Below are 27,315 nucleotides of genomic sequence, written 5' to 3'. Positions count from 1 at the left end.
GAAGCAATCATTGATATTACGATCCCATAGGCTTCATCCATTCCCACTGAGGAATATTCGAATCCACAGCGGTCCTCCACTCTGACATCAGGAAAACAGGAAAGCAAGCAGCACATTCCATGCCATTGCCATCTCTTCCCACTTGATGTTGTACTGGAGAAATGGGCTTCTTTTTTACATGTCTGAGGTTAAGGAGGTCTTCATTTAGTTTTTCAGCTACAATTAACATTGGCTATTTGATTTCCATTATTTAAGATGAATTTTCTTACCAACCTACTTTTATTTGACACAATCTTCCTTTAGAAATGTCAGCATTAATCCAGGCATAGCCCAGCCTGGCATAGATTCTGTGTGTATCTTCAAGATGATCCATTAAGATCTAGTAGATATTGAGTTCAGCTTTCAAAAAGAACATTATTTCTTTTATTTCCAAGTTGTGTGGGGGCCCATTAACTTTTCATGAAACCCCTTGCTAACCATATAGTTTTGAAAAACTCATTTAACACACACAAACCACAGTTCCCTTATTTGGAAAATGGGAATAATTTGTTTTAAACATTTTAGTATAGCCCTTCATAGATTTGAATTAGAGGAAATCCCCAGCATGGCCCCTGGTTTGTCACTGAATTTTACCTAATATAGGTGTCTCTTGTTAGGGTGTAGCACAGAAACAATAAGGCAAAACCTCATGGAAAAGAGGAAAAAACTGCATTTCTGTGTGTGTGTGTGTGTGTGTGTGTGTGTGTGTATATATATACATATATATATATATATATATATATACATATATATATATATATATGTATTTTTTTTTAGATGGTGTTTGGGAAAAATTGAAGGAAACTCTCTATCTCAGAAGACGCTAGAGAATGTGACATAGCCAAATGAATAATACCAGTGTTATTTAAGTCTCTGCCAGGCACTTTTGAAAAAGAAAGAAACAAAATATAAGGACAGTGACAGTGTGGATCGTATATAATTCCAGTGCCGCTCTCTGGGCTCATGGGAAACCTTTATTCTTCTTCAATAACTTCACTTTCAGATAAATAGCTGACAGGGTTACAGACACACCGGCACCCTTCAGCAGTATTTTGTGGTTGTTCCACTCCTAATAGATAAACAATGACAACTTCACAAGTTTCCCCAACTTAGCCTCTTGGAGCTGTTTGAACTCCCTGAATCCGAGGGTGCACACCCCAGATTCCGTTACCAGGAGACTGGTGTCACCAAAGACACCCCGTATGCCTCTCTAGAGCTTCTCTTTATTCAGACTCGCCTTCTCTTGCAGAGCTATCTCCTTTTCCCTTAAAGCACAAGATTATAATAAGAATAATGCTTTAGCATGCTTCCTCCCACTGCAATATTTATAGACCACATGGCTCAAATACATTGATATGGTTTGCTTGTCTAATTTTATGATGGCGTTTCTAAACAAAAACACTCACTTGCTAGTGCTTACAGAAGGAGCACTTAACACCATGCGGATGATGACAGGTGGCACCAGATGCTTTTATTAGGTGCTCTTGCTATTCAAATAGAGAGCTACTTGGTGTGAAACACACTGGGAAGTTTTCAAGATGAGAAAGAGGTGAAGGGCTTCAATTCCCAAATCTTGGACAGCAATCAACAGAGTTTGGAGTGTGAAAAAATATTAAATACTGAGGGTGCCAATAAAAAACGTGTACACATTTTAAGAAAGGAAAAAAAAAGTATTAAAATTGTAATACTCAATATATACCAATAGCAAAAGATGAATACAACTCACGTTTGACTTCTGCAGTTATAAGAGGTGCTCAAAGTGGTTCTCATCAGTGTAATTTTATTTTTTTTCTTTCTTAATACGTGCATGCATTTTTGGGGGGTGCCCTCTGTATTATCAAATCCACTCCTTATCTCGTGACAGTACTGTATCCAACTCCAAAAGGTATGCTGAGTTTCATAAGTCTTACATGCAGTTCATCCCCAACTACTAAGAGCACATGCTGTTAAGGTTCAAATTATTCAACAAATAATTGCGAAGCCCGTGCTCTCAAATGAATGCATTAGTAGGCATCAAGAACTTTCTCTGGGAAAGTGAAATATAGATACAATGCAGACAACATCATGATTGGGAGAAAAATGAAACAGAGAAGGAAAGTCCCAGAGATATTCAAATAAGGAAAGAAAATTGTGAATATCAGGAGCAGTCAGGGGAGTTTACAAAATAGGTAGGATTTGAACTAGACTTTGAAAGATGGGCAGAATTCACGCAAAAGAGAACTATGAAGAAAATTACAGGCAGTGAAACTGTGGCAAGTGCCTGCGGGCTAGAATGAAACTGGCTGCTGTGAGGCAGGCCGTGGTCCACTTTGGGGCTGATTCTCCCACTCCTATTCCCACGCCTGCTTGCCTGCCAGAGGCAGCTCAGTTGTAGCTTCATGCCTGCTCAGTGCCAGGAGTTGCTTTGTGTAGACCATCTGGTTTCTTGTTTGGCTCACTTGCTCTTGAGGTTCTTAAAAGCAGAGAATATATATAGACGAGGTGTGATCAAACAATACTGTGAATGTTTAAGTTTAAAAAAATGTATTACAGTAAAAGACACATTGCCATTAATCCCCCTCAAAACACTCCTTTGCTTCTGACACACTTATCCCATCATTCTTGCCACCTTCGGAAGCAGTTCTGGAACTCCTCTTTCGTGAGGGTCTTTAGTTGTGCTGTCGTGGCTGCCTTAATGTCTTGAATCATTTTAACTTTGCGGAAGAGCCAGAAGTCGCACGGTGCCAGATCCAGTGAATAAGGAGGATGAGGACACAGCATAGTGTTTTTATTTGACAGAAATTGCCATGTACCAGAAGTGATGTGTGATATGGAGCATAGTTCTGATGGATGATGATTTACAGCACACTTCAAAACACCCCTTATCTCAACTGTAGCTCACACCCGACTGACTGCATCGAACAAGTTGAAAGTTGTAACACATTGGTATTAAGGTTTGACATGCCGCTTCCCATATGGATCCCTACCTTTCTGTTGGATGGCACTCGGCAGCAGCATTCACCCATATTTTGTGATAACCAGGAAAGTCTCCCTGTCACACATCACTTCGGGTACAGCAATTTCTGTCAAATAAAAACATTACGGTGTGTCCTCATCCACCTTATTCACTGGATCTGGCACTGTGCGACTTCTGGCTCTTCCCCAAGGTCAAAATGAACATGAAAGGTAAACATTTTAAACCGATTCAGGACATTAAGGCAGCCATGACAGCACAACTAAAGACACTCATGAAAGAGGACTTCCAGAACTGCTTAAGAAAATGGCAAGAATGGTGGGATAAGTGTGTTTGAAAAGAAGGGGAGCATTTTGAGGGGGATTAATGACAATGGGTCTTTTACTGTAATAAATTATTTTTTTATTTAGACATTCACTATATTGTTTAATCACACTACATATATTTATATATTTAATATATAAATAAATATATATAGTAAATATATATTTATATATTTAATCACACTATATATATGTGTGTGTGTGTGTATATATATATATATGTATGTATGTATGTATGTATGTATGTATGTATATTCTCGGAGGCTCAGCAAATGCATATATACAGAATGAATTAATATAGTTGCACATAAAGGTGGATAATAAAGGTGGATATAAAGGAAGAGGCCAGGTCACAGGGGACCTCCAAAGGCAAGCTGGAGGATTTGAATCCTTGCATTTCATGCCTCAGGCTCCATCATGTGCTGGAGGACATTTGAAATGCATGTACAAAATCTGAATTTCACCATAAATGGAGCTGTGATAAAATATATATTTTAGGAGGTGGGGAAGAGGTATGAGGCAAATTGTCACTAAGAGAACAGTTCTCAGCTATTTTATTTACCTATCTAGAAAGTGGTTTTACAGTTATGATAATTCTATCAAGAAAAGTTGTGTTATGAATTCACTATGTTGTGGAGAATGAAATGGTTGCAAATGGAAATTTTCATGAAATCGGAGCTCATCCTTGGGGCTTCTCCGTAGGTTCCTGTAAGATCATGAAAATATTTGGATTCAAAGAAAATCCATCATGGAATCCTAGGCTTTTAGAGCTGTGAGGGTGTGCCCTGCTCTTTCTCAAGGCTTGGCTTTCCTGTAGTTCTCAGATATCTTGGATGTTGAAGAATTATTTCATATCACTGGAAACAAGAGTAATTTGTATCACTCTTTTTACTATTTGCCCAAGTCCCTGCCAACCACATTTTATCATTTTCCCCATGTGTGGGTCTTCTCACATAAACTTCAGGGTAGCAGCTGCTTAACATGAGTAACTATAGTAATTGGAATGACCTTTAAAATGCATCTTCCTCCTGTCACTTGCAGTTTCTCAGAATTTACCAAGCTGCCAGCTGAAATATCATTCCCACCTTTGCACTGGTGTTTATTTTGGGCGGGTAGGGGTTTCCTTTGCTAAGAGTGTTTGTAGTCTATATGCTATTAGGAATGCATTACTACAAGCAAATTCTTTACCCATGGAAGCCTGGGGTGTGGGTGGGGGAAAGCTCAGTAAGGGGATGTTCTGACATCCCCTTGGCAGACAGAAGGATTCCCAGCACACCCATGTTTTAGGAAAGAGCAGGGAATTTGTCTTTAGTTAAAACCCCAGTTAGAAAGCCTCTTCCTACTAAAGAAAGCAGAATTGTGTGCCCCCCCCTATAACCCCCACAGCAGATAGTGATTTCAGCAGAGGACACATAGCCAGGAAGTTGAGATTATAATCAGCAGCCAGAGATTTGTAGGAGGTGATGGAAAGTGCAAGCCTCTGAGAAATTCACCTGTCAGCTTTGGCAGTGACCTGGGAAGTTATCTTTGCAGAGAATGAGGCCACATCTCCCTTTCTTGGCTCACTGCCCCCAACCCCTGTTAAACCAGCCTCCCTCTCTCCTGATACTCTGTTTATTTGTTTCATGCCAGCATTTGGGAACTTACATGTTTATTCCCATCATTATTTGGTCAAAATCTGTGTCCCTCCATGGAGCTTTTGGAATTCAGAGATAGTCTGCTGTGTTCAGCCCTCAGCCGCTACCCAGTACTCGACACAGCAGAGATGTTCCAAATACAATACACAGATGAATGAACGAACGAATGAATGAATGACCCGTAATAAGGGAGAAAAAAAAAAAAAAAAAAAAGAAACAAGTATGTCCTGGATCCAAGAACTTGAGAAAAACCAGAGTGGGGAAGAAACCAGTGACTCTCTCTCTTGCTCATTCAAAATGTGCCAGCACACAGTAGGCCCTTTAAAAAGAGCTGTTGAGTGAGTGGTTGGGTCACAGGAAAATTAGCAGCACATGGGACTGTCTCTCAGCAAGAGGAACGGAAGTGTGTCCGGGCTCACCAGGGAATGTCACATCACGTGTGCTGTGTGTGTATCTACACACCTGTGTACACCCACACATGCTAACACTGACACGTATAATTTTTATTTCAGCATGTGAGCTTCCATAATTCTCAACAAAAGTCTTTAATCTATAAACCTCGAGTTGTTTAAGAACCACATCTGGGATTATTTTCATATTTGAAGCAGGGATAGCCTCCTACCTAATTATGATGGTGACAATCCGGTTTTTCAGCACGGGTAAAAGCAAGGTGACGAAAACTCTGCTCACAATAAAGCTAGTGGTGTCCGGGATGCGCTGGGCATCACAAGAGCTGGGACACTGTGAGTATGAATGTGAAGTTGTCTCACACGGCCATGGGCTCCCGGTCTCTCTGTCTCCCTCTGCCCTTTCCAGGCCTTGAGACCGCTACTACTTGGTCTCAGGAGAGAAGAAGCCTACAGCTGGCCCAGGAAATCATGTCAAAGAGCTCTTTTTAAGATGAAGTTATGCCTAAAGAGAAGATTTCAAATCTGTACCTTGAACCAAGGGAAAACATTGATCACTCGTCCAAAAAATACAATAGGTTATGTATGTATAGGTAAATTATTCAGTATAGCATCATCTTTTCTTCTGCCTGTGTCCGGCCTGCTGAGATACATGGAGCCCTATCCATTTCTGTCCCTCTTGCTTTTAACTTTCCAGACTTTGATCTCCCTGCTCTCGGTCAATCCTTGCCACAGCTCCAAGAGAAGGCAGTGATAGTAGAGCCTTGTTCTTGTTTCACAAATACCCTCGGTGAGGAAATGTGTGCATCATCCCCATTTGACAGCTGAGGGAGCTGAGATAGGAAGAGGTTAAGTGACCAGTTGTGTCCGGAGTTGCACTAAAATGTAAACAGCTGGGGCTTCACCACCTCAAATTCCTGAGTTTGATTCTGTTTTGAGGTAAATTATTAAACTTCTGTCAGAGTCAGTTTCCTCATCTGACAGTCAGGGAGGCTAATAGTTCCTATGGGTTTTGCGAGCTGAAGGGAATGGCATATTATGCTGCTGACCATGCACACAATACAAGGAGCAGTTGGGTCTACCTAAGCTTTCAGAAGCCCAGTCACAGGAACACCCAGGAGGCCAGATTTCAGTCCTACAAACTTCCTGTGAGATAATTTAATTCAAGGTAAATATAGCACAGAGCTAATTTTAAACTTAGGTTTGTCTGCAGAAACAGGTGAGGGCATTTTATTACAGGTCAGTCCTACTTTTTCACAAACTCAAAACATAGCAAGCTCTTTTTTCTCTCCCAGCTGTGTGTGTAAATGATGCTGACCAATGGGCCCTCGATGAATTCTTTTGGACTAGAGAAAAACAGTGTTAAAAGGCTACAGGTGCTTTTCCTCAGCAGCCCAATCAGTGCACATCAATGCAGATGAGGAAAAAACAAATGTGACATTGGCCATGTAGAAGGGAAGACATTCTGGAGTATGTGAGAAACAGAAGGAAGGCCCTTATTGGGGTGTGGGATGAAGACTAAATTGAGATGTTGATCGTGTGAAGGGAATAAAATGGATGAGCCTGTGTCTTCTGATTATTAATTTATCAAAATTTTCTACAGAGTTAAATATAAGTACTGGCTCAGAAAAGTAACTTGAGAATCTAAAATACCATTCTCTTCATGTTTTGATCAAGATCAAAAGTTTGCCTTGGCTTCTATGTCATCTAAAACACCCGACATTCATAGCTAGTATTTCTCAGGAGAGATGAGCTAAGTAATACTGATTTGATGTACGTTTCCTCACTGCTCTCTGAACATGCACATCTCACCTCATCCTCATAACCATAGCTCTTAGGAAGAATCCCTCAGCTTGGGAAGTGCTCGTGATAATTCATGCAGTTCATTGTTTGGCTCTGTTTTCAGCATCGATATTTCAGATTACCAGTTATCAGGGAAGAATCTGACTGCCTCTGACTGGACAGAATGAAGTGCCACCCTTGGCTTTGTCAGGGCTCTGTGTTTGCCATGAATTGGGGGTACCTTGGTGCTCTTCTTTATGCCCAGGAAGAGAGGTACCATTTCATAGATATAACAATCCATTTTCTTGTTTAAAGAAATGATGAGAGAGATGAGTATGGTTACAGAACAAGATGCACTTGTTCAAGGTCACCTACTCAGGTCAAATCCAGGTTTCAACTTCCTATAAAGACCCTACTGACATTTGAAGAGAGATGAGATAGATGGTGAGGAGTAGCCCTCACTTAAGGAGCAGGCAAATAAATCAGTACATTTTCTGGGCAGTTAGAGGTGGAAGGCTCTTGCAAAAATCAGCTCCGAATCACCTCCTCAGGACAGCCCTTCCAAGTTAGTTCTGAGGTTCCTCTCTTCCCTAATTAGGCCAAAGAAATAGATAAGGGTGAACTCTTGGTGGGTGGAGCCTGTGGCTCTCTGTGAGTCTCTCTCAGTGGGCTTGTCGCATGGTTGTTAACAATGAGCTGCATGGCTGATAACCCCTCTGTCACCTGCAATGGTCTATAAACTGTGGCCAATATCCCTTCCTTCCTGTGTGAATACAACCGGTTTTGTGATTTGATCGCAAGATGAAAACACATCATTTTCTGCTTTGCAATCCTGCCGAACCATGTAGGATGCCTCTTCACTGCAAAGTTAAAAGCAGTACAGTGCAAAGACAGGCATGACGTCTTTAACCAGACTGTGGTTTGTAGCCAGGCTCGGCTATGTGCTCAATGTGTGACCTTGGATGAGTTACTCAGTACTACTGTACCTTAACCATCTCATTCGTTAAAATGGAGTTAGTAACATTACCTACATTACAGGGTTGTAAGGATATATTTTATATATATATATATATATATATATATATATATACACACACATACACACTTATAAGATACCCTGGCACACAGTAAGCATTTTTTAAAGAGTAACTATTAATATGGTCTGTTCCTCAGATTTTAAAGTGTTGTGTGCTGCCAAGTTCCCCACGGGCTGGGCTTTAAGTTCTCTTTTAGTCGCTGCTGGCAGCAGTCTTTCCCATTGAGGCACATAGATACCCAGCATGCCACCTTTCTAAGTCCCATCCTCATGCTCTCTAACTGGCCTGGAATACCCCAGCATGACCTCCTTAAATCCAGCTCAGTCCTCCAGTTCCTGTTGCATTCTTACTTCCTCAGTGACTCTCCCTTGACCTGCTCTGGCTCCCCAAGCCATCAGTCCCCTCTCTCTGGACTTTAGGCAATAGGCCACCAACATTTATATGGGTAGAGAAATCAGCCAATTCTTGATTTGAATCTTGACACCCCCCTAAAAAAAAGTAAATAAAATAACACTGCCAGATAACCTCAGGAGCTCACTGAACTTCCATGAGCATTCCTGGTCTTATTTGTAAACCAGCAATAATGGAGCAAACCGAGGGCTCCGACATTTGAGTATGCATCAGAATCACCTGGAGACTTGTTCAAACTCACATGACTCCCCTTCCCCAAGGTTCTGGTCCAGCAAGTATGGGCTGGGGCCTGAGAATATGTATTTCTAACAAGTTGCCAGGTAATGCTGGTGCTGCTGGTCTGAGAGCCAAGCTTTAGGACACTTTTGTGGGTATTGCAGAACTGTGGCTAGAAGTAAATGAAACAATATTTAGAGAATGTTTGTTCAGTAACTTTTATATAAAGTATAGCCCTTCCTTTTCCTCCATGAAGCAGACTAAAAATAATAAATAAAAACAGCTGAAACGTTCTTGTTTTGATTTGAGCCCCATCCCCATAAGTTAAGAGAGAACACCATATTGTCACATTTCTCATTTTAGAGTTAGAAGCTCAGATTGTGTGGGCATTGCCCTTACAATAAGTTTTCTGGCACCCAATGGAAAGGTTTTCCATTTTAGAGAAGAACTAAAACATATGTATTATCCTGCAATGTAATCTTTGATATAATGTACTGTTTTTAACAAACTCCCACACATGGGGTGAGTTTTTAGCATAAGTCTGTTTACCGGAAGTCATCCAACATAATGCTTCCCCACTCTCCGTATTTACAATACTCCAAACTCTGAACCAAGAAGATAAGAATCTCGACCAGAGAGTATAGCCAATGCTTTTCTTAAAAGAGAGAAAGGGAAGTGGCTATGGAGTGAAAAGTATGTTTCATAACTTAGTTGGCTGCAAGAAATGCAAAGCAGTGTTCCACATGTGATTCACTCATTGGAAAAAAACAACTGTTCAATTTTCAAGAGGATTAGAGCAAAAAGGTCTCCACAGGATGCAATAATAGCAAAGACCACAGGGACAAATCCCCTGCATCAGGACCTGGCTTTACCACACTGTGCAACTCCCATTGCCTTCTATGCAAAACCAGAGCTGCATGATCTCTGAGGACCTACCCCAGTGCCATCACTCTATCAGGAAGAGACCCAGGAAATGAGACAGGTGACCACAGAAACCCTTTGCTGGAACCAGAAAACCAAATGAAATCAGTCTCTAGCAATCTTTATAAAGGTGTGTAGCAATGTTTTTTGGTGGGTAGAGTCACTGGCGTTACAGTGGCACCCCCTGACCCTCCCACACACAGGGTGTGAGGCTTGCTAGAAGGAAAGATCAAGGCTCCAGCTGTGCCTTTCAGTGGTGCCAGCAAGTCAACTGTCATGAAAATAAAAGGCAAGTCATGTTTGTTGGCAGTTGCAGATAATCTAAGACCATACTCCCTTCCAACCAAAACGTCCCTTCACTCAGGCACATCTGAGGGTCTTTGTTTATGTGTATTCACAAAAGTTTTTTGTTTGTTTGTTTGTTTTGCTGTTGTTGTAGTGGGAAGCAGGGGAGGAGCTGAGGGACGAAGACTGAGGATGTCTGGAGGGAGATGGAATTCAGTTGGCCCCACAGTATCCCTCAGATTAAATTCAACACCCCTTTGGAGAGGGGCACTGAGCCAGAGCTGGTGGAACTTCTCAGGGAACAGTGGGTCCCTGACCTGGGGGACAGCTGCTTGGGGGTCCAACTGGAGAAGAAGCCATCCCTCTCCCCACTCCTCACCCCTTTTGTATAGAAACCATGCAATCCCAAGGACTCCAGGGTTAGAAGCTGTAGGGCAGTGGTTCTCCAAATCTGGTCCCAAGACCATTGCAGTAGCACCCTGGATTTGGTAGAAACACCAAGTTTCTGGTCCTCTACTATAATATCAGAAACTCCGGGGTGCTACCTGGCAATCTGGGTTTTAACAAGCACCCCAAATAATTCTCATGCAGACATGCTGGAATTGACCGGCGTGATTTAAGAAGCCTTTCACTCACAGGCTTGTGTAAATTCAGGGTCTGCACATGCATGAATCTACAAATAAGGACCACTTTGAATTTTGTGTCCTAGGCACATCACATGCTTTTGTCACCCTATCCAGGTCCTGAGACCAATGCTTTAGAAGGATCCACCAACCACAGCATCGACAACAAATGGATGGGACTTTCCCTAATGGGCGGTGGGTGACTGGTCACACAGAGGGGCAGCTCCTGTGAACAAACAAGAAACAAACCCCAAGGGAGCCACAGGGCAGACTGATTAGAGTGTGTGTGAGGTATACCTGTGGGGAACCATCCCAGAAACTACTGGGGGTCACGTGGCCCTGGTAGGGGTGGGAGGAGCTTCAGAGGGAGACCTGGGCTTCTCCTCTCCCCATAGAAACTAAGAGTTAGCAACTTTGGGCTACGGGAATAATCAAGGCAAGATTTACTGAATATCTCCTATTTACTAGACATGTAACTGAGCCACTCATGTCGCACACTGTCTCATTGATTGCTAAGTGCAAAGGTCGGTTTTATGATCCTCGTTTTGCAGAAGAGAAAACACAGACAGAAGGGTTAAATAATATGTGGTATATCTCAGGCTGATGAGTAGTGGCCTGAAAATTTGACACGCTTTACCACTTCTCACATGTGTTGCCACTTTCGCTGGGATTACTGAATTCCCATGGGTGTGACTTCCACTCCCCCATCTTAGACAACTGACTCCTCAGCACTCCTGCTTGCTCCTCATCTTGGATACTGTCACCTATTTAAAATCTTAGACAACATTTTGTGATTTGTTTCTTCTGCCCTGGACTTTGAACCCTGGAGGACTGGATACTGCACCAGGAATTGACTTGTTGGATCCTTTGAGAAAAGTCCTAGTGAGAAGTACTCTCGACCTGGGCCACCGGGACCGTGCCACCCTTACTTCACTCAGAACCCGCCTGACATTGCACATCACTTTGAATGCCCCCTTTTTAAATGGAATCTCATTGGAGTCACCTAAGGTTTACAAATAATTTAATACAGTGCATGCCCATAAAAACTGTTCTGTGGTTGGACAGCAGATGGGCTTACACAATTAGAGCCACAGACACACAATGACTGAAATACCTTTGGGATAGACAGTACATTGGTCACCTCTGGACTGCAACTTTAACCCTACAACCATGGAATAGTTGACATACATCTCCAGGTCTTCATTTACCCTATTTCAAAACTAAACTGGGAATACTGATGCCCTGTACTCCCAGGCCTTATGCAGCCCCCACCGCATCGTATCCTACTCCGGTCTTTACATAAGTCTGCCCCACTCATTCAGCCACTGCCCAACAATGAGGCTGAATAACTGAGGGTATGATAAACAGTTTTTCAAAGCACGAAGCATTTATTGAGGGTGACTTGGCTCTGTGATAGTTTAGAATATCATGCCTTGCCTACCTCAAGTCCAGGGGCTTGCAAGAGATATGTGTAGCTCCTGGAGAACAGGGGTTTGCGGTGCGGAGGACATGATATTGGAAAGCCAGCCCACAGAGTAGGGAGAATAGCTGCACATTGTTTTCTAGAGGTTTAGAAAGACTATTGAAAGACCATCGGGTCTGTTGGGAGTTCTCCATTCTAGCCCTAAGTGAGATTCCTACAAGGTATTCTACCCCCTTCTCCAACCTTTCCTTGGAGTGTCAGGAACTGGGCACCTCTATAGATGGAGCTCCCTAAAGCCAGCATTCTCCCTGCAGCCATAGCTGTGGGCCGGGACAGTTTCTTTCTTGTGGCGAGAAGATTTGGAATTTGCCAATCATTGAGATGCAAGTTGTTACTTGAGGTTCCTACGTCCCTGGGAAGGGACCCTCCCAGCTTTTACTCAAAGCCTTGTACCAAGGAGGCTTCGGCAACTTGCACGGACTGAGCAGCAAACCCAGACACTGTCTCAAAGCGAACATCCTTAAAGGATTCCACTGGAGGAAGTGCTTAAGATTTCAAAAAACGTGCGACTCTTCTGTGAATGTGACCTTGGTTTTGCCATACTGGTTTTCCCCCAGTAACTAGCACCAAGAGCGTTTTAGTGTGTAAGATGGCCAGCATGGAAGGGAAGCCGGGAGGACTAGATCCCTTTCACAGACAAGTCAGATTACTCTGAAGGGGGAAAGGCAGGAGGTGGGGCAGGCTGGGGTGTCTACAGCCTCTGAGGAAGGGGCAGAGAGGAGGGTGGCCTGAGAGAGAAGAAACGCAGGCCAGATCAAATGCTGCCCTCCCTGGACTTTCCAGACAGAAGCACAGGTAAGAAAAACCAGTCAGACTCTTCTCCACCCCTGCCTCTCCCACCACCCCCACCCCGACCCTCAAGGGCAAGCTCCTTAAGGCAAAGACTTTGTCCTTGCCCCCCTTAAATCAGGTTTGCATTAACACAGGAAAAATGAAACACAAAACTCAGAAACCACTTGCTTTTCTAATCTCTACCCAGCTCCAACAAATGTTAAATGTAAGTTCAAGAAATAATTAATTAAGCAAAGCCTTTTATCACAGTTTTCCCTTCTGTGAGAGACCCTGTCTGGTAAATCAAGAAAAACACACCATTTACCACAAAACTAAACACAATCCCTTATTCTTATAGAGTTAACCCAAACACGATTGTATGTAATACAATTATACAGACTACAATTACACGAAAGTAATGATGCAGCGTAAATGGCAATGACTTTTGTGTAATCAAAAACAAGAGCGTCCCTGATTGGACATGAAGGCATCGATCAGTGTTCCCGGTATTAATCTGCCCTGTGCAGAGCCTGGGCTGGCTGACACTCCCACCATCAGTCACAGGATTCCAGGGGCGGCAACCACTGGGCAGCATCTTTTATCCTGAGGCCGCTAAACTAGCACATTCTAATGAGGCACACATGTTAGGACCCACGTGGCCAGCTTGTCAAATAGAGAAAAACAAAAGATAGAGTAGAAGAGCCAGAAGTCAGTGTGATTTGTTGACTATCACGTGTGCAGTGGTATTATCAGAGAAGCGTGCTCATCAAGTTCTAATGACACCATTCGTCCCAAGCCTTAGAGGAGACTCGGATCCGTGTAGCTGATTTCTGCGCCACTCAGGAGAGGGACCTGCTGCTTCTCACTGCTCCCCTGGACTCAGGTAGTCACCTCCAGCTCTGGGTGGCTTCTCTTTCCATCCATCTTTCTCACTATTTCCAGAGTACACTTCCCACTACCAGGTAGATCTCAGCCCCTTCCTTTCTGACTCTCACCTAGAGCAGAAAGACAAACTCCGTAGGCACACACCATTCTTCTGAGTAATTTTGGTCCACATCTCTAACCACATTCACGTCACGTGCTCCACCTGACTGACCTGCTATCCCCACTGCACTGTCTTTTATCATATCTAAGACACCATTCATTAGAATACATACCACTATTTTAAATGCCACTAAGATAAATAAATGTTGCCAATTAAACTACTCCCATCAACTGTAAAATGTGCCCAAATGTTACAGATTTCAACGTGAGAAACAGGTGTCTTGAACTGATGAAGAGCTTGCGAGCATGCTGCCTCCTGTTTCTGTGCCATTTCACTTGCGGCATCCTGCCAGCTCGTCCCCCATGCGCACGTTTACCCTCAGCCGGCTCTCTCCCAGCCTGTCAGCTGCAGCGCAGCACCACTCCCTGAACATCTCCTGGGCGTCCCTCTTCCTCGGCCACACTAAGTTGCTCCTGCCCTATGTCCTACCAACAAGGGTACACGTCTTGGTCAGGTATTGCACTTTATCGTAATGGCTAATGTTTTTCCTGATGAAAATTGAGTAAAGACCCTATTTAACCAACACATAGGCTAGCACTTAACACATATTATTCACCCACTTCATAAATGATATTTTAACGGGGGGAGGGGCGTAGAACCGGGGAAATGAAGGTGGAAAGCACTAGAGGAGAAACATGATAAACCTTGCTAAACAATTGCAATCGAGCCTCTTTAATGTTCTCCAATGTGTTTTTGAATCTAGAAACTTCCAATATAAGAGGAGCCAGATACCAGGAGACGCAAAGAGAGACCCTGAGCTTTTGCTAGATTTGAGAGTTGCAAAAAGCACTCCTTCTCAGTCCAGGGTCTGGTTTCTTCTGGGCCAAAGAAACAATTGGTCGGGGGCAGTGACAGCAAAGGCCAGTCACCCCGGGAGTCTCTGAGTGTGGATGGGAACTGCTCCAACCTCTGCTACATGCTTCCAGCAGGCCTGATGCTCACATTTTGTGCTAGAGAGGACACACACTGCAGTAAAGAATAAAACGGTTTAGGAGAAAAGTCATTCCTTCCTCCTTTATGCTTTACTGTTAACTTCAAAGTAATCAAATGGTGTTTATGCACCAAATTTTAATCCTTTCACAAATTTATAGTTTGATTTAATTTGCATATCCCATTTACTGCAAGTCAACATGAAGAGAGACTCAACTAATTTAAACCATTTTTCTCTGGGTCTGAAATCCTTTCAGAAATATTTTCCATTAGGCAACTCAATTATATCTAATGTGACTAATGTCAGTGGATTTGAATTTTGCTTAAAGAAACTCATATTTAGAACAGTGAGAATAGGAAGGGGATGGGGAACAGAGGAGAAGAGACAATAATTACCTGTCTTTGATGCTACACAGATCAATGTGTAAATCACTAAAATTCCCCAGGGAACCTTGCTGAACTGAAATGAGGTCCTTGGGCTGGTTATCAATAAAGATGAGCCTCATGCAGCCTTGGAAAGCCTTAATGGGATTTAAGCATTGGGAAGCGGTGAGATTGTCAGGGCACCCTGTGAGACAGAGAAAAAAATGAAGAAGAATCCTGAAATGATCAGTCATTGCTTTGGCGACCTATCAATGGAAGACCTTGAGGTCTAATTATTGTGGTGCTTTTTCATTCATAGCAGTGCACACATCTTTTGTAGTAAATCCTAGCATTTTCAGAGAGGGGGCAGAATTGGTACAAAATAAGGCATACTCAATCACTGTAGAGAACAAAAACAAATATATTAAAAGGAATACCCGTGCTATAACATGTATCTCATTCTTACTTCATTTTTCCTCTTGGTAAGCTATGTGCCTTTCTTCTGCACGGTATTCCTCACTCATCCTAAAGCAGCAACACGTTATAACTACTTGGGAAGGTCAGTTCTGTCTTAAAACACACTTTTAAATGCACAATTCAATTTTGAATTACACGTTCACAGGAAATTATGCTTTGGGTTAGGATGACAGCAGAGTAATTACGTGTTTAATTGTTAGCATTAACAGGCTTAGTGCTTGTCAGACGTACACGTAGGAATGTAACTGGAATTTTGATGTGAGGTGCAAACCAATTCCAGATGCTAAAGAAACTACAGGTTTAACGGCACGTAGTTAAAGGGTTGTAAGAGCACATGTGAAAGGTTAACACTATACCTTTTTAAAGGGTGTTCTTTAAAAAAAAATGCATTGTACATATTTAGCATAGCTTGAAACTAGGGCATATCTATTATACTTCTCATGAAGACAGATAGAGAGCAATGTAGGTGTATGAGTGCTTGAGTTCTTTATAAACTCCATCCCAATTGTTTTAATAGGTTCAGACCATATGGGAATGTAAGCTTGAAAACACAGCAATAACCCATAAATAATTGGGAATTATTTCAGCCATCTCTAATAGACAGTCACTGCTGGGCTGACGCCCGGCAGCTGGTTAACAGCTCACAGGCACACACACTATAAAATGAAGAGAAATGTTACGACTTCTAATTGAAGCTATAGAGAGAATTTATGTAAGTTGACTATTATTACTGAAACTCATTTTTCACCTTCCTTAAGTTTACAGTCTACGTGTAGGGCACTTGTTTAAACACTGCTCAAATCACAGATAAATCTCCACCTTCTGAGACCATTGCCATTAAGACCCTCCTCTAAGAACTCTTCTTCACCTGGCGGAGTGGGGCCGTTTTCACTTAGAGGCATTCAGGTGCTTACATATTCTCATTATTCTACATTATTTTTCACACAAATAAATACAAAGTCATTTTCCCCTCTCGTTGGAAACACATAGGATCCAAAATTACACACTGTGTGAAGTGTATCTTTGCGGCCCCAAGACCCTCCTACAGCCTTTGTGCTTCATTAGTTGGTATCCCTTTGTTGTCACTAGTGGATTGTAGAGAACACAGATCTGAGGGCAAATCCCCATTCTACCACTCACACAAACTATTTCATGTCAGCAAACACCAGTCTTCCTTTCTGTGAACTGGGGTTACTATTCTCTACCTCACAGAGTTATTGCATGAATTAAATGAGGCAAGACACATAAAAAAATTTACAGAAAATGAAAGTGTTTCCATCTTAAAATAATTGGTCATCCATGCACATATGGGAATGTTGGGAAGGAGGGACAGAGGCCCTTCCTGAGGCTCTACAATGAAACCACACATACACTGCTCCACACTGCTGCCTTCTCAAGACACCCGTGGATGTAGACTTCATCTGTGCAAAGTCCCTTTTGTATTTCAAAGCTTACCCACATGTCACAGGTCTGAGAGAAGTGATTGGTAAATTCTATTACGGAGACTGAACTCTATGATTTTACCCAAAACTTCTCTTCAATTTCTTCATGGAAAAATAATGGGCGACTGTAGACCAAGTCCAGTCCACACATACACGCACAAAGGTTGAAGCCAGTTTGTCCATTCCCGGCCTGGTAGGAAATCTTGTGCTTACATGTAAATGTTGATCTCACTGAACTCGCCCAATAATTCTGCTTTGCTTCTCCCTGGCCTAGATACAGAAGTTCGGGGGCTATAAGTGTCTTTCTTGCTCAAGGTCAGATGGCTATGGAGATTAATGAACATTTAAACTAATTACTCTTTAGAGATTGTTTCTAAAACTGTTTCTAAACAACTAACTAAGAAATTGGATATTAGTACTTTAATAAAAGAAAAACATTGAAAAAAACTAAATAATAAAAAATATATGCATGTACAAAATGCAGTGGATACCTATTCATATATTTTTTCATCTTTACCAGTTTGCCCTGTGTTTTTATCTTAGGAAAGGTTCCCAGGTTCCACCCAGCACTGGAGAGGGCAGAGTCTGTACCCCGGTGGAGCTACAAGTTCATGGGCCTTCTATGTCTTCCTGATTTTTAGCTGCTGCTCCTGGGCATAGCCTCCCAGGATGTGGGGAAGGAAAGGACAGGGGATTGAGACACCAAAGCGGCACAAGAACGGCCCGATGGCTGAGGGAGCTGGCTGTCCCCTCCCACCCGGATATTTCCTCTTCCAGGCACTGCTGACTGTGGGTACTTTCTCCAAGTTTTCGGCTGAGTTTCCCCTTTCGAATGTGATCACAGAGCTGTGCATGGCTATAAAAATCTCCTTTGGACGTGTTATGTAACTTTAGCTCTTATAGCTAAAGTTCTTTTTTTTCTTCAGCACTGACCTAGATAATTTATACCTGCACAGCTGTGAGAGAGTTTGCTTCTCATTATTTTGGGCGTGTGTGTGTGTGCACGCGTGTGGGTATGTATTGGAAGAATGGTCTTATTGACTAAGAAAGAATAATCAGAATGAAATAATTGTTGACTGTAGTCTCTCTCGCACCTTTGTTTTCCACCTCTAAAGCTGGGAACTTACCTCCAAAGTAGTAGCTATTTCCAGAATAAATCTGTATCCGGATAGTGTCCTGAGCGGGGGAAGCTGCATCGTTATCCAGGGTGAGAGTGATGCGGTTTCTTCGGGCATTGATGCTGACTGAATGCCATAGGCCGTCATTTAAGTCGCTTCCTGGAAAAGAAACAGGAAGGGCAGACATGGGGGTGACTGATTTGGGGAGGTGTGGGGAAAGTGGGCTCCATTTTCCTGGCCTCCTCTGGTCTCTGTGCATTCTCAGAGTGGTCCCCACTCATCACTTTGCTTAAACCAACCCCCTAGCTGCTTCCCAACAGTCCTTTTTCTTTTTCTATCACTTCATTCTACGCTTTTTTTAAAGTGGCTGAACAACTTCAGATGTTTGGTTTAAAAACAAAAGGGCAAAAACACACATTGGTATGTATGCTACAACCAAAGGTAGGTAACACATTAATTGACCTATTTCAATATAAATTCAGAGTAAAAGGCTGAAAAGGACGCCCTCAAAATGTTCCTGGTGGCTGTATCTCTGGATGGTGAGATTACAGGCAATTTCAGTTTTCTCATTTTTTTTCTACTAATGGTTTATATTTCTATTTTAGTAAAAATAAACTATTTTTAAAGGCAAAAGTAAAAGAGGGAATCTAGAGCCCAATGACATGCCAGGCAGAGGCAGTCTCCTGTTGGGGAGAGATAACGGACTAGTTCAATGCCAACCTTTCCCTTGACTCCTTATGTGACACTGGCTGAGTGACCTGCCTTCACTGAGCTCTGTTTTTATCATCTATAATATCATAATTTCTCCTCTGCACCATTGTTCAGGGGGTCAGTTCAGATCAGGCAGGAAAGTCCCTGCCTTTGGGGGCATAGTGGGTGTCTATTAAAAGTTAATTCTTCCCTCCTTCTTTTGCCCCGGATGTCTTTGGTGTACAATACACTGCTGGCCTACCTTATGAGGAAACAATACTGGGAATTAGTCATGAGGGTATAAACAACTTCCTCCAAAAGTTTGTTATCGGTAAAGGCTCTGTTGGTACAAAGTTCTTGCTGAAAGAAACAGTCCAGTCACAAAGATTTGTGGGTGGCAAGAGCAGAAAGCCACATATTTCTGTGCTCAGCAGACATGTATTCTACTCTGCTGTGTATTGAGTTGTCTTCCTTCTCATTGCCTCAGTTTCCTCCCCTACAAAATGGGGACAATGATTATACTTACAGGCTATTGTGAGAATTTTACCAGTTAACACTCCAGAGTGTGTGGCGTGGTTCATGCCTCATCATAAGTAAACAATGTTTGCTAAAACAGATGGACAGAACAGCAACTACAAGACAATCCCTGCCCTGGGGAGTTTGGGCATTAATATCGCAGGTCTCGACTCTCGGGTAGGCCATAGTTAAGTGGAAGAGCCACATGCAAAGTGGATTAAAATCCTGTCCTTTGAGTATTTCTGGCTAGCGGTATAGACAGTGAAGCAGGTGAATACCATTTGCAGTTCAGGGGGAAACAGTAAATGTGGAAGCTAGAAGCAAGAAGGCTTAATTAACTCCACATAAGGATCCCAAAAAGGCTTCATGGAAGAGGTGGTGGCAGTTTAGGAAAGTTTTGCAAAATGAGCAAGAATTCACTACTTCTAGAGCAAGAGTTCTAGGAGACAGAGAACCTATGCAATGAAGCAAAGGTCTGGAGTGAGAAGCAGGAAAGAACAATAGGAAGGTGGGTGCGAAGAGGCGCCACTCAACCAGGGGCCTCAGATGCCCAGTCTAAGGAAGGGTTTTCAACTGTGTCCTCGGACACATGACTCTGGACGGCACTTTACCCAATTCTATCAGGGATTCTGAGGATGGGGTCCCAGGGGTTTGCATTTTCAGAAGGCCCTCTGGGTGATTCTAATGTGCAAGGACAATCACTGCTTTGAAACATGAGCTTCTATGAGGGGTCTGAGCATGGGAATGGCCCAGTTAGATGTGGCCCAGCACCTTCAATGACTCTGGCGGCAGAGGCAGGCAATGGGAGCAGGGAGGAGACAGGCTGGAAGCAGAATCAGGGGGGTCTATTGCTTGCACAACCCCAGGAGACAGAATCATGAGGGTCTCAGCCAAAGTAACAACAGTGAAAATGAACAGTAAGGGTGGGTTAAGAGCTATTGCTGGAGGTCAAAGAGATCGGACTTGGTAGAGCTTTCTGGCACCTTCCCTGGGAACCCAGCTGGGAAGACTGCATTCAGAATCAATGCAGCGGTCTGCCTGGCTCCTGAGAAAAGCTACTGAAGCACGTGTGCCAGAGGATGGCTAGAGGTGCTGCCCAGGCAGAGCTCAACACCAGGCTGCAGCCCAGCTGCATGGCGCTGGGCACCCTTGGCCCATCTGCTCAGAAGAGCCCAGATGGAGGGCCCCTCCTGCATTTGCAGCCAGCTCCCTTGCAGTCACTCTTCCCTTCAGCCCTGAACATCTGTTTGGGGTGGAGGGGAACCCAGAGGCTGCTCAGCCTGGCTGCCTACCTTCTCCCCAAGGCCAGGGTTGGGGTCTTAACCACAGGGATTGCACTAATGAGGTAGAGGCCCTGGCAAGTGTCTCCTGGTGATGCACATTTCTCTCCTGTCAGGGGCAGCTGGAGGACAAAGCAGGCTGCAAGCCCTCACTTCTTTTATTTTCATTTGCATAGTACTCTAAATGCATCTGCATAACATAGGAGACTACATTTGCAGACAGACTATAGACTGGGCTGGTAGTCAGGGCAGAGTTCAATGTATAGGGTGTAAATAGCCCCTCAGGGCCCACATCCTGCATCAGCTACAGTAGAGAAGGAAGTGCACACGGAGGCCACAGGGAGTGGCCTGTCTAATTAGAGATGTATACACCACCTAGTCATCTTACAGATGAAAATGGCCTGAGAGGATTTCTTCTCAAGGTGCGTTGGCAGGGCCAGATCATTAGCTCGTCTTCTGATTCCGGGCTCTTCCCTTTCCCACATCACTATCCATGTTTCTGTCTTTAAAGTCACTTAATGCGGGTTTGCTTCCTTGTGTTTTTTTTCTTTTTTTCTTTTTCTTTTTCTTTGTGATTTGCTTTTCCATCTGATTTGATCTCTTTTCTCTGTGCCTGCATTGTCCCTGGTCCCTGCAGGGGGAGCCTGTGTGAAGTCTTAGCTTACTTTAGATAAAAATTATTAGAAGAGTAGTTCTTGATGCTGACCACACAAAGGGTCACCTGGGGAGCTTTTGATAGGACAGGTCCTGGGCCCCACACCAGGCTAATTAAGGCAGACTGCTGGGGTGGCCCCAGGCCTTGGAAGTTACAAAGATCCCCAGAGATACAATTGTGCAGCCTGAGTTGAGAACTACTCCATTAAGGTTTCAGAAGAGTTAGGGAAAGAAGCAGGGAAAAGCAAGACTAACTTAGAGGACCTGACCTGGGAATAGATTCCAAAGCAAGCCAAGTGGCATATTTCCTCTGAAAACCTGCTTTCTACCCCAAACTCCTGCACTGCATTCTGTTAATCAACCCAAAGTAACAAGTCTAGAGGTTCTTAAAGGTTGAGTTTTGAATAACACTCTTTTGAAGGTACAAGTTTAAGTGCTATTAATTACTCACAAATTAGAGAAAGTCAATCTATTGGGGTGCTTTTCTCCCCAAACTTCCCTGAGATAAATAGCTCTGAAAAAATCAGTTTCCAGTGGGAAGAACAGGAAAGAATACATGGGGATAGAGTCAGGAGTGCAGTTTCCAGGCTTTCACCCTCATGTGGAAAGATACTCACTCGGGTAGTAAATGGCCATCAACTGTAATTGGTTGGCCATCAGCTGTTACTGGTTAGCCATTAGCCACTGACATAACTGCCACGGCTAAGCTAGCAAAGTAGTGTAGTGGCGTGGTAGTGTGGTGTCCTGGCATGGCGTGGTGTGGTGGAGTGTGGATTGCGGATTGCAGAAAGGCGGACTGCAGTTAGCACTTGAGGTTGGTTGGCAGAAAAGCAGATCATGTGGCTCCTGCTTCCTGAGTCTCCAACCCAGCCACCAGCAAGACAATAGTGGTGTGACTCCCCTACCTACGGCTCCGTGGGTGTTCCTTTTTGGCCTCACCGTGTCCTGTGTTCTCATGTGGGGAGTGGGACCAGAGACTCCGCGTGACACCCACATGACATATGGGACATAATGTAGTCATTAAAAATCATAATGTTCAAGAATGCTACTGATATCCTGATAAGTGAAAAACTTTAGGTAATTAGTATATGTAGTATGGTTCCCATTTTGTTAAAAATTACCCCAAAGAGAAAATACTGGAATGACATTGAATGATAGAATCGCAGATTATTTTTCTTTTTTCTTATACAGAGTGCTAGGATTTTCAAAGTTTCTAAAAAGAAAATGTACAACTTTCATAATTGTTTTTTTTTTTTTTTTTAACTACCAAATTGTCTAAGCTGAGATAAGAATAAGAAACACTTTCATTCTTTTCTACTTCTTGCTCTCATTGCTTAAAGCAGCAGCTCCCAGGTCCCAGAATTCATCCTAAGGCATTCACGTAAAAGGCCCCTATAGACAGGGTTAAATAGGCTGTTCTATGCTTGCTCAGGAAACAAATCCAGACTTTCAAAAATCGACAGTTTTCATCATTGCAACTGAACTTGAAAATGACCTTTGAAACACAGCCCAATAGTAAAAATAGCTAATGATACAAGCTACCAGTTTGAACATCTACAATGTGCCAGGCACTTTAAATGTATAGTTCCTAATTCTCACAATAGTACTGGAGGCCAACTTGTATTGTCCTCATATCATAAAAGGTAAAACAGAAAGTCAGAAAAGCTGCCCAGGGTCTTATGGCTACTCTGAGGCAAAGCCAGATTTCAAAGGGAGGTGTCAGGCACCATGACTGAGCAGCTTCTCTCCACACTTCCAAAGCCAGCCAGCCGGTTTTGGGAATCACTTGATATTACCTCTGCAGGGCTCTATTTTCTGCCCTTGGATTCACTAGCTTTCATTAATTAATTAAGTTATTTATTTATGGGACAGCTTTATTGAGACAAAATTCACATACCATACAATCCACTATTTTAATGATTTTTAGTATACACACAAAAGTAGGCAACCACCACTACAATGAATTTTAAACTATTAGCCCCAAAAGAAATGCTATCACATGTAGCTATTATCCTCCCACCTTCAGCCCCAGCCAACCACTAATCTACTTTTTGTCTCCATGGATTTGCCTATTCTGGACATTTCATGTAATTGAAATCATACAGTATGTTCCCTTTTGTGACTGGCTTCCTTTGTTTAACATAATGTTTTCAGGGTTCATCTATGTTGTGGCTTATATCAGCAAATGTTTATGGCTGAATGATATTCCATTGTATGGATAGACCACATTAGTTTATCCATTCATGAGTTACTGGACATTTGAATTTTTTTCCACTTTGGAGTTATTATGGACAACGATGCTACAAACATTTCTGTACACATTTCCACATGGACCTAGGTATTCAGGTCTCTTAGGTGTGTACCTATTCAAAGGGGAACCCCATTAACCTTCTGAGGAAAGGTGAGAGCGGTTCCAAAGTGGCTGCACCAGTTTCCATTCTCACAAGGAAACTTCCCTTTTGAGAACACTGAGTTCAAACTTTGGTCCTGTCCTTTTGCCTACCCTCTAGATTGTCTGAAGAATTAAACTGCGATTCAACCTGTGTTTCTCAGAATGTCTACTTGGATCCGATGCTGGAATTCTAGCTAAATGTTATTAATTTGATTTTATTTTTCTAGATAAATAATATTATTGAGCACTTGTGATTTTTATACTTTTTGTAATGAGACTGTCACAACAACTTACAGTTCATATTTGATGAAACTGAGACTCAGAGTAAATGAGACTCAGTAATATTCTGAAGCCCTAAACTTTCTTAAAACAGTAAGGTCTTCCCTTAAAGTAGACTTTCTCAACACTGGCACTGAATGTTTTGGACAAGATAATTCTTGGTTAGTGATAAGGTGTTCTGCAGTACAGTTCTTGGGCAGAATGTTTAGTAGCATCTTTGGCTCACTAGATGTTAATAACAGGTTCCCATCCTCAGCAACAAAAATGTCACCAGTCATTACCAAACGTCCCCTGAGTGGAAAGTGGGGTGGGACTAATGGGAGGTTGCAGTGGGTAGGAATGGAAAATTTCCCTTGGTTGAGAACCACCGAGTTAAGGGAATAAATTGAACATTGCAAAGATTTGCCCGCTCCCCATCTCTCTCCTCCTCAGTCAAATTCCTAATGCATCTTTGCATTTCAATCTCCATCCGATTTCCATGTCTCTCTTTATGGTTTGAAGACAGAAACTTTGGAACCAAGTGGCTGTCCCAGGACCTCTAAGTGTCTGTCGTTATACCACATATGGACACACTAAGCTCCAGCCCAGGCCAGAGCACAGTCCCTGAAGACTTCACTTCCAACCCTGGAAATCACTTGAAACAAATGTCCTTGACGTCTTTATTCACCCTCTACCACTTGCTCAAGACCCTGCCACTTATAAATTTTAGCAATCTAGACAAATTTCTTAACCTCTCTACACCTGCTTCCTCACCTGTAAAATAGAGAAAGAATTGCTTGGCTTGACTTGGAAGTTTCAAGGCTTTATCTCCCCCGGAAAACCCAATTCAGCTGTTTTTCCATATCCCGCTGTACCTACCTTTACTTTGTACTTCAAAGGTAGTTTCAATTTTTGAGAGAACAGAGTGGGGTTATATAAATAATTGAATAAGCCAGTCTTAAAATGTCAATCATGCCCTAAAAGAGCAGATCACAATTGTTGATACCATTACATTATAATTCAGATCTTGAATTCTGTTTTTCTTGTATACCATTTGTCCATCAATTATCAAATTCTATTAACCGTTCTCCACATGCATTACATTGAATTCACACATTTCTTACATTTCTTCTCCAACATTTATTCTATTTCTTATCATGGCAGCTGGGAATTTTTGTGATGGCCTCCCTCTTTTCCCTGCCTCTGACCGCTTTCTGATACAGGACACCTTGTTAGATGAAACTACCTGAAGAGCTACGTTGTAGTGAACCTCAGTAAATATCTCTCCTGTGAGTCTCAGAGCCCTGAGAATGGAACTCATACTGCTTATCTTTACTGTCTGTGCCTTCTGTAATCAAGTCTCCACCTGTACTTCCAATCTCATTTCCCAATATTCCTACACAAATTCCTACTCTAGTGAAGCTAATGTTTTCATTGTTCTCCAAGGGAGAACTAATTGCCACTTCCACTCCCAGCCTCTCTGCACCTTCCGATATCTTCCCAGTTCTCCCACTATCCAACTTCCTCTCCAATGCCCAGGTTTCCTAGTGCTTCCTCTCCAAAACTATAGGGAAGCAATTTTGTTGTTGTTGCTGTTGATTTGTGTGTGTGTGTGTGTTTTTCTGTTTTTTGTTTGTTTGTTTGTTTGTTTTTTGTTTTTTGTTTTTTTTGCTTTCTAGCATAGTCATCTAGCACATGAAGGGCATATAAAAAGTGCTGAATGGTTGAATGGATAATTTAATAAACAAGGAAATGAATGAAGCAGACTTTCCTTGACAAGACCAGCATATAGTGATTCCTCTGTCAAAATTCTTATAACATCTGCTGTTTGAACTATTCATTTAGTTCATATTATTTACTGCCTTGAACTATCAATTAACAATTCATCTATGTAAGTCTTATCTCCCTAATGAAATTAGAAGTTCCTGGGGGTTGGAGTCTGAGTCATGCTTTGCTGTCCCACAGTCAGCCTCAACAGGGCACATTCTGCCCTCTCCAAATGCTCACTGACTGACTGAGCATCAGACCAGCTGAATTCCACCACCAACTGTCAATGAGAGCCCTCTCTGGAGTATGGACCATAAATCACAGGTAAACCTTTCCTAGTTGTTAAAGCGGGGCTCATATGTCAAGGTAACCTGGATCCTCAAAACCCATGATCAGCATAGGAGAGGAAAACAGTTTGGTTTGCCATTTGCTAGAGTCAGACAGGAAATGAGACATGTTTGTGTTGATGATGAAGGTGTTGTTTCCCTAGTATAGACTTGAATGTTCAACTCAAACATCCACATGATAAAAATGCATCTCAACTCCACAGGTAGACACTTACCTATCAACCTTCATGATACAGCTCAAACTCAGGGTCCCTGACAAAAATGATGTGGGATCTTTGGTCCATCCTGCTTTCCATCTGTGACCCAGGCATCTTGAGCCCCTGTGAGTCTGATACTTTGAGATCTCCTCTTATTTATCTCCACTAATTGGAGCATTTTTTCTGTTCTTCCTCGCTTGGACAAATTCTACTCATTTTTAAAAACCAAGCTGTGCTGTTCCTGCCCCTGGGAAGCCTGTCCTTTCTCACCCATCATGGCGCCTCTCCTCTAAGCTACCCAGTATCCTGAGCATGTGTCCTGTTACATTATAAAAGCCCCAATACCACCACTCCCAGTAGTGCCTGTGAGCTCCCAGAGGGAATGCCTCCATCCTCAGATCTGAGTATAGAACTAACCCAGACTAGACACTTCAACAGCCTACAGAATTAAATGGAGGCAAAGTGAATTATATGAGAAAAATCATTAAAGTACAAAATATGAAAGAGCAAAGGAAGTGATAGCAGATTTAACTATTAGATTATTCTAATGTAATCACAAAAATCTAGCTTCCTCCATTCCTCTTTTGAGTGTGTGGTGAAGAAGAAAGTGTGAGTTAAGAAATAAAGTGCTTCCTTTATTATTACTCAGACCTGAAAATACTAAAGGTGCCGAAGAGGTAACTGCTTTGGAAAACATCCCCAACCTTTGCTCCATATCTTGAAGCTCAGGTGATTGCATTTCCCAGTTTCCCATGAAATGGAATGCCTCATTATATTTCTGTCTTCTGAAACTCGAAATCTGTGCTCATCTAGACGGCTTGTTGTGACAGTCTTGGTCTCATGGCTATCTAGTTTTTTTTTGCCCTTGCTAATAGGATTTTCTCATCAACATTATCTTAGCTAAAACACAGAGACATTGATGACAACTTAATTGAAGCAGAGAATGAAGTT

The 27,315-nt window shown here is 42.6% G+C and overlaps 1 protein-coding gene across 4 annotated transcripts in view; it reads right to left on the bottom strand.

Moving 5' to 3' along the window:
• CNTNAP5 (contactin associated protein family member 5) overlaps positions 1-27,315 on the bottom strand; it is an 800,511-nt gene that overhangs the window by 332,390 nt on the left and 440,806 nt on the right. For all 4 annotated transcript variants that reach the window (XM_081051146.1, XM_081051149.1, XM_081051147.1 and 1 more), the window contains exons 9-10: positions 18,273-18,422; positions 15,260-15,431 (exon numbers count right to left, since the gene is read on the bottom strand). In XM_081051146.1, the coding sequence (XP_080907272.1) occupies positions 15,260-15,431; positions 18,273-18,422 (322 nt within the window). The remainder of the gene's footprint in view (positions 1-15,259; positions 15,432-18,272; positions 18,423-27,315) is intronic.

This window comes from Rhinolophus hipposideros (genome assembly GCF_964194185.1).
Source record: "Rhinolophus hipposideros genome assembly, chromosome: 6".
NCBI lineage: Eukaryota > Metazoa > Chordata > Mammalia > Chiroptera > Rhinolophidae > Rhinolophus > Rhinolophus hipposideros.
Note: the sequence above shows the minus strand (reverse complement) of the source record. Positions and strands in the feature narration are given on the sequence as shown.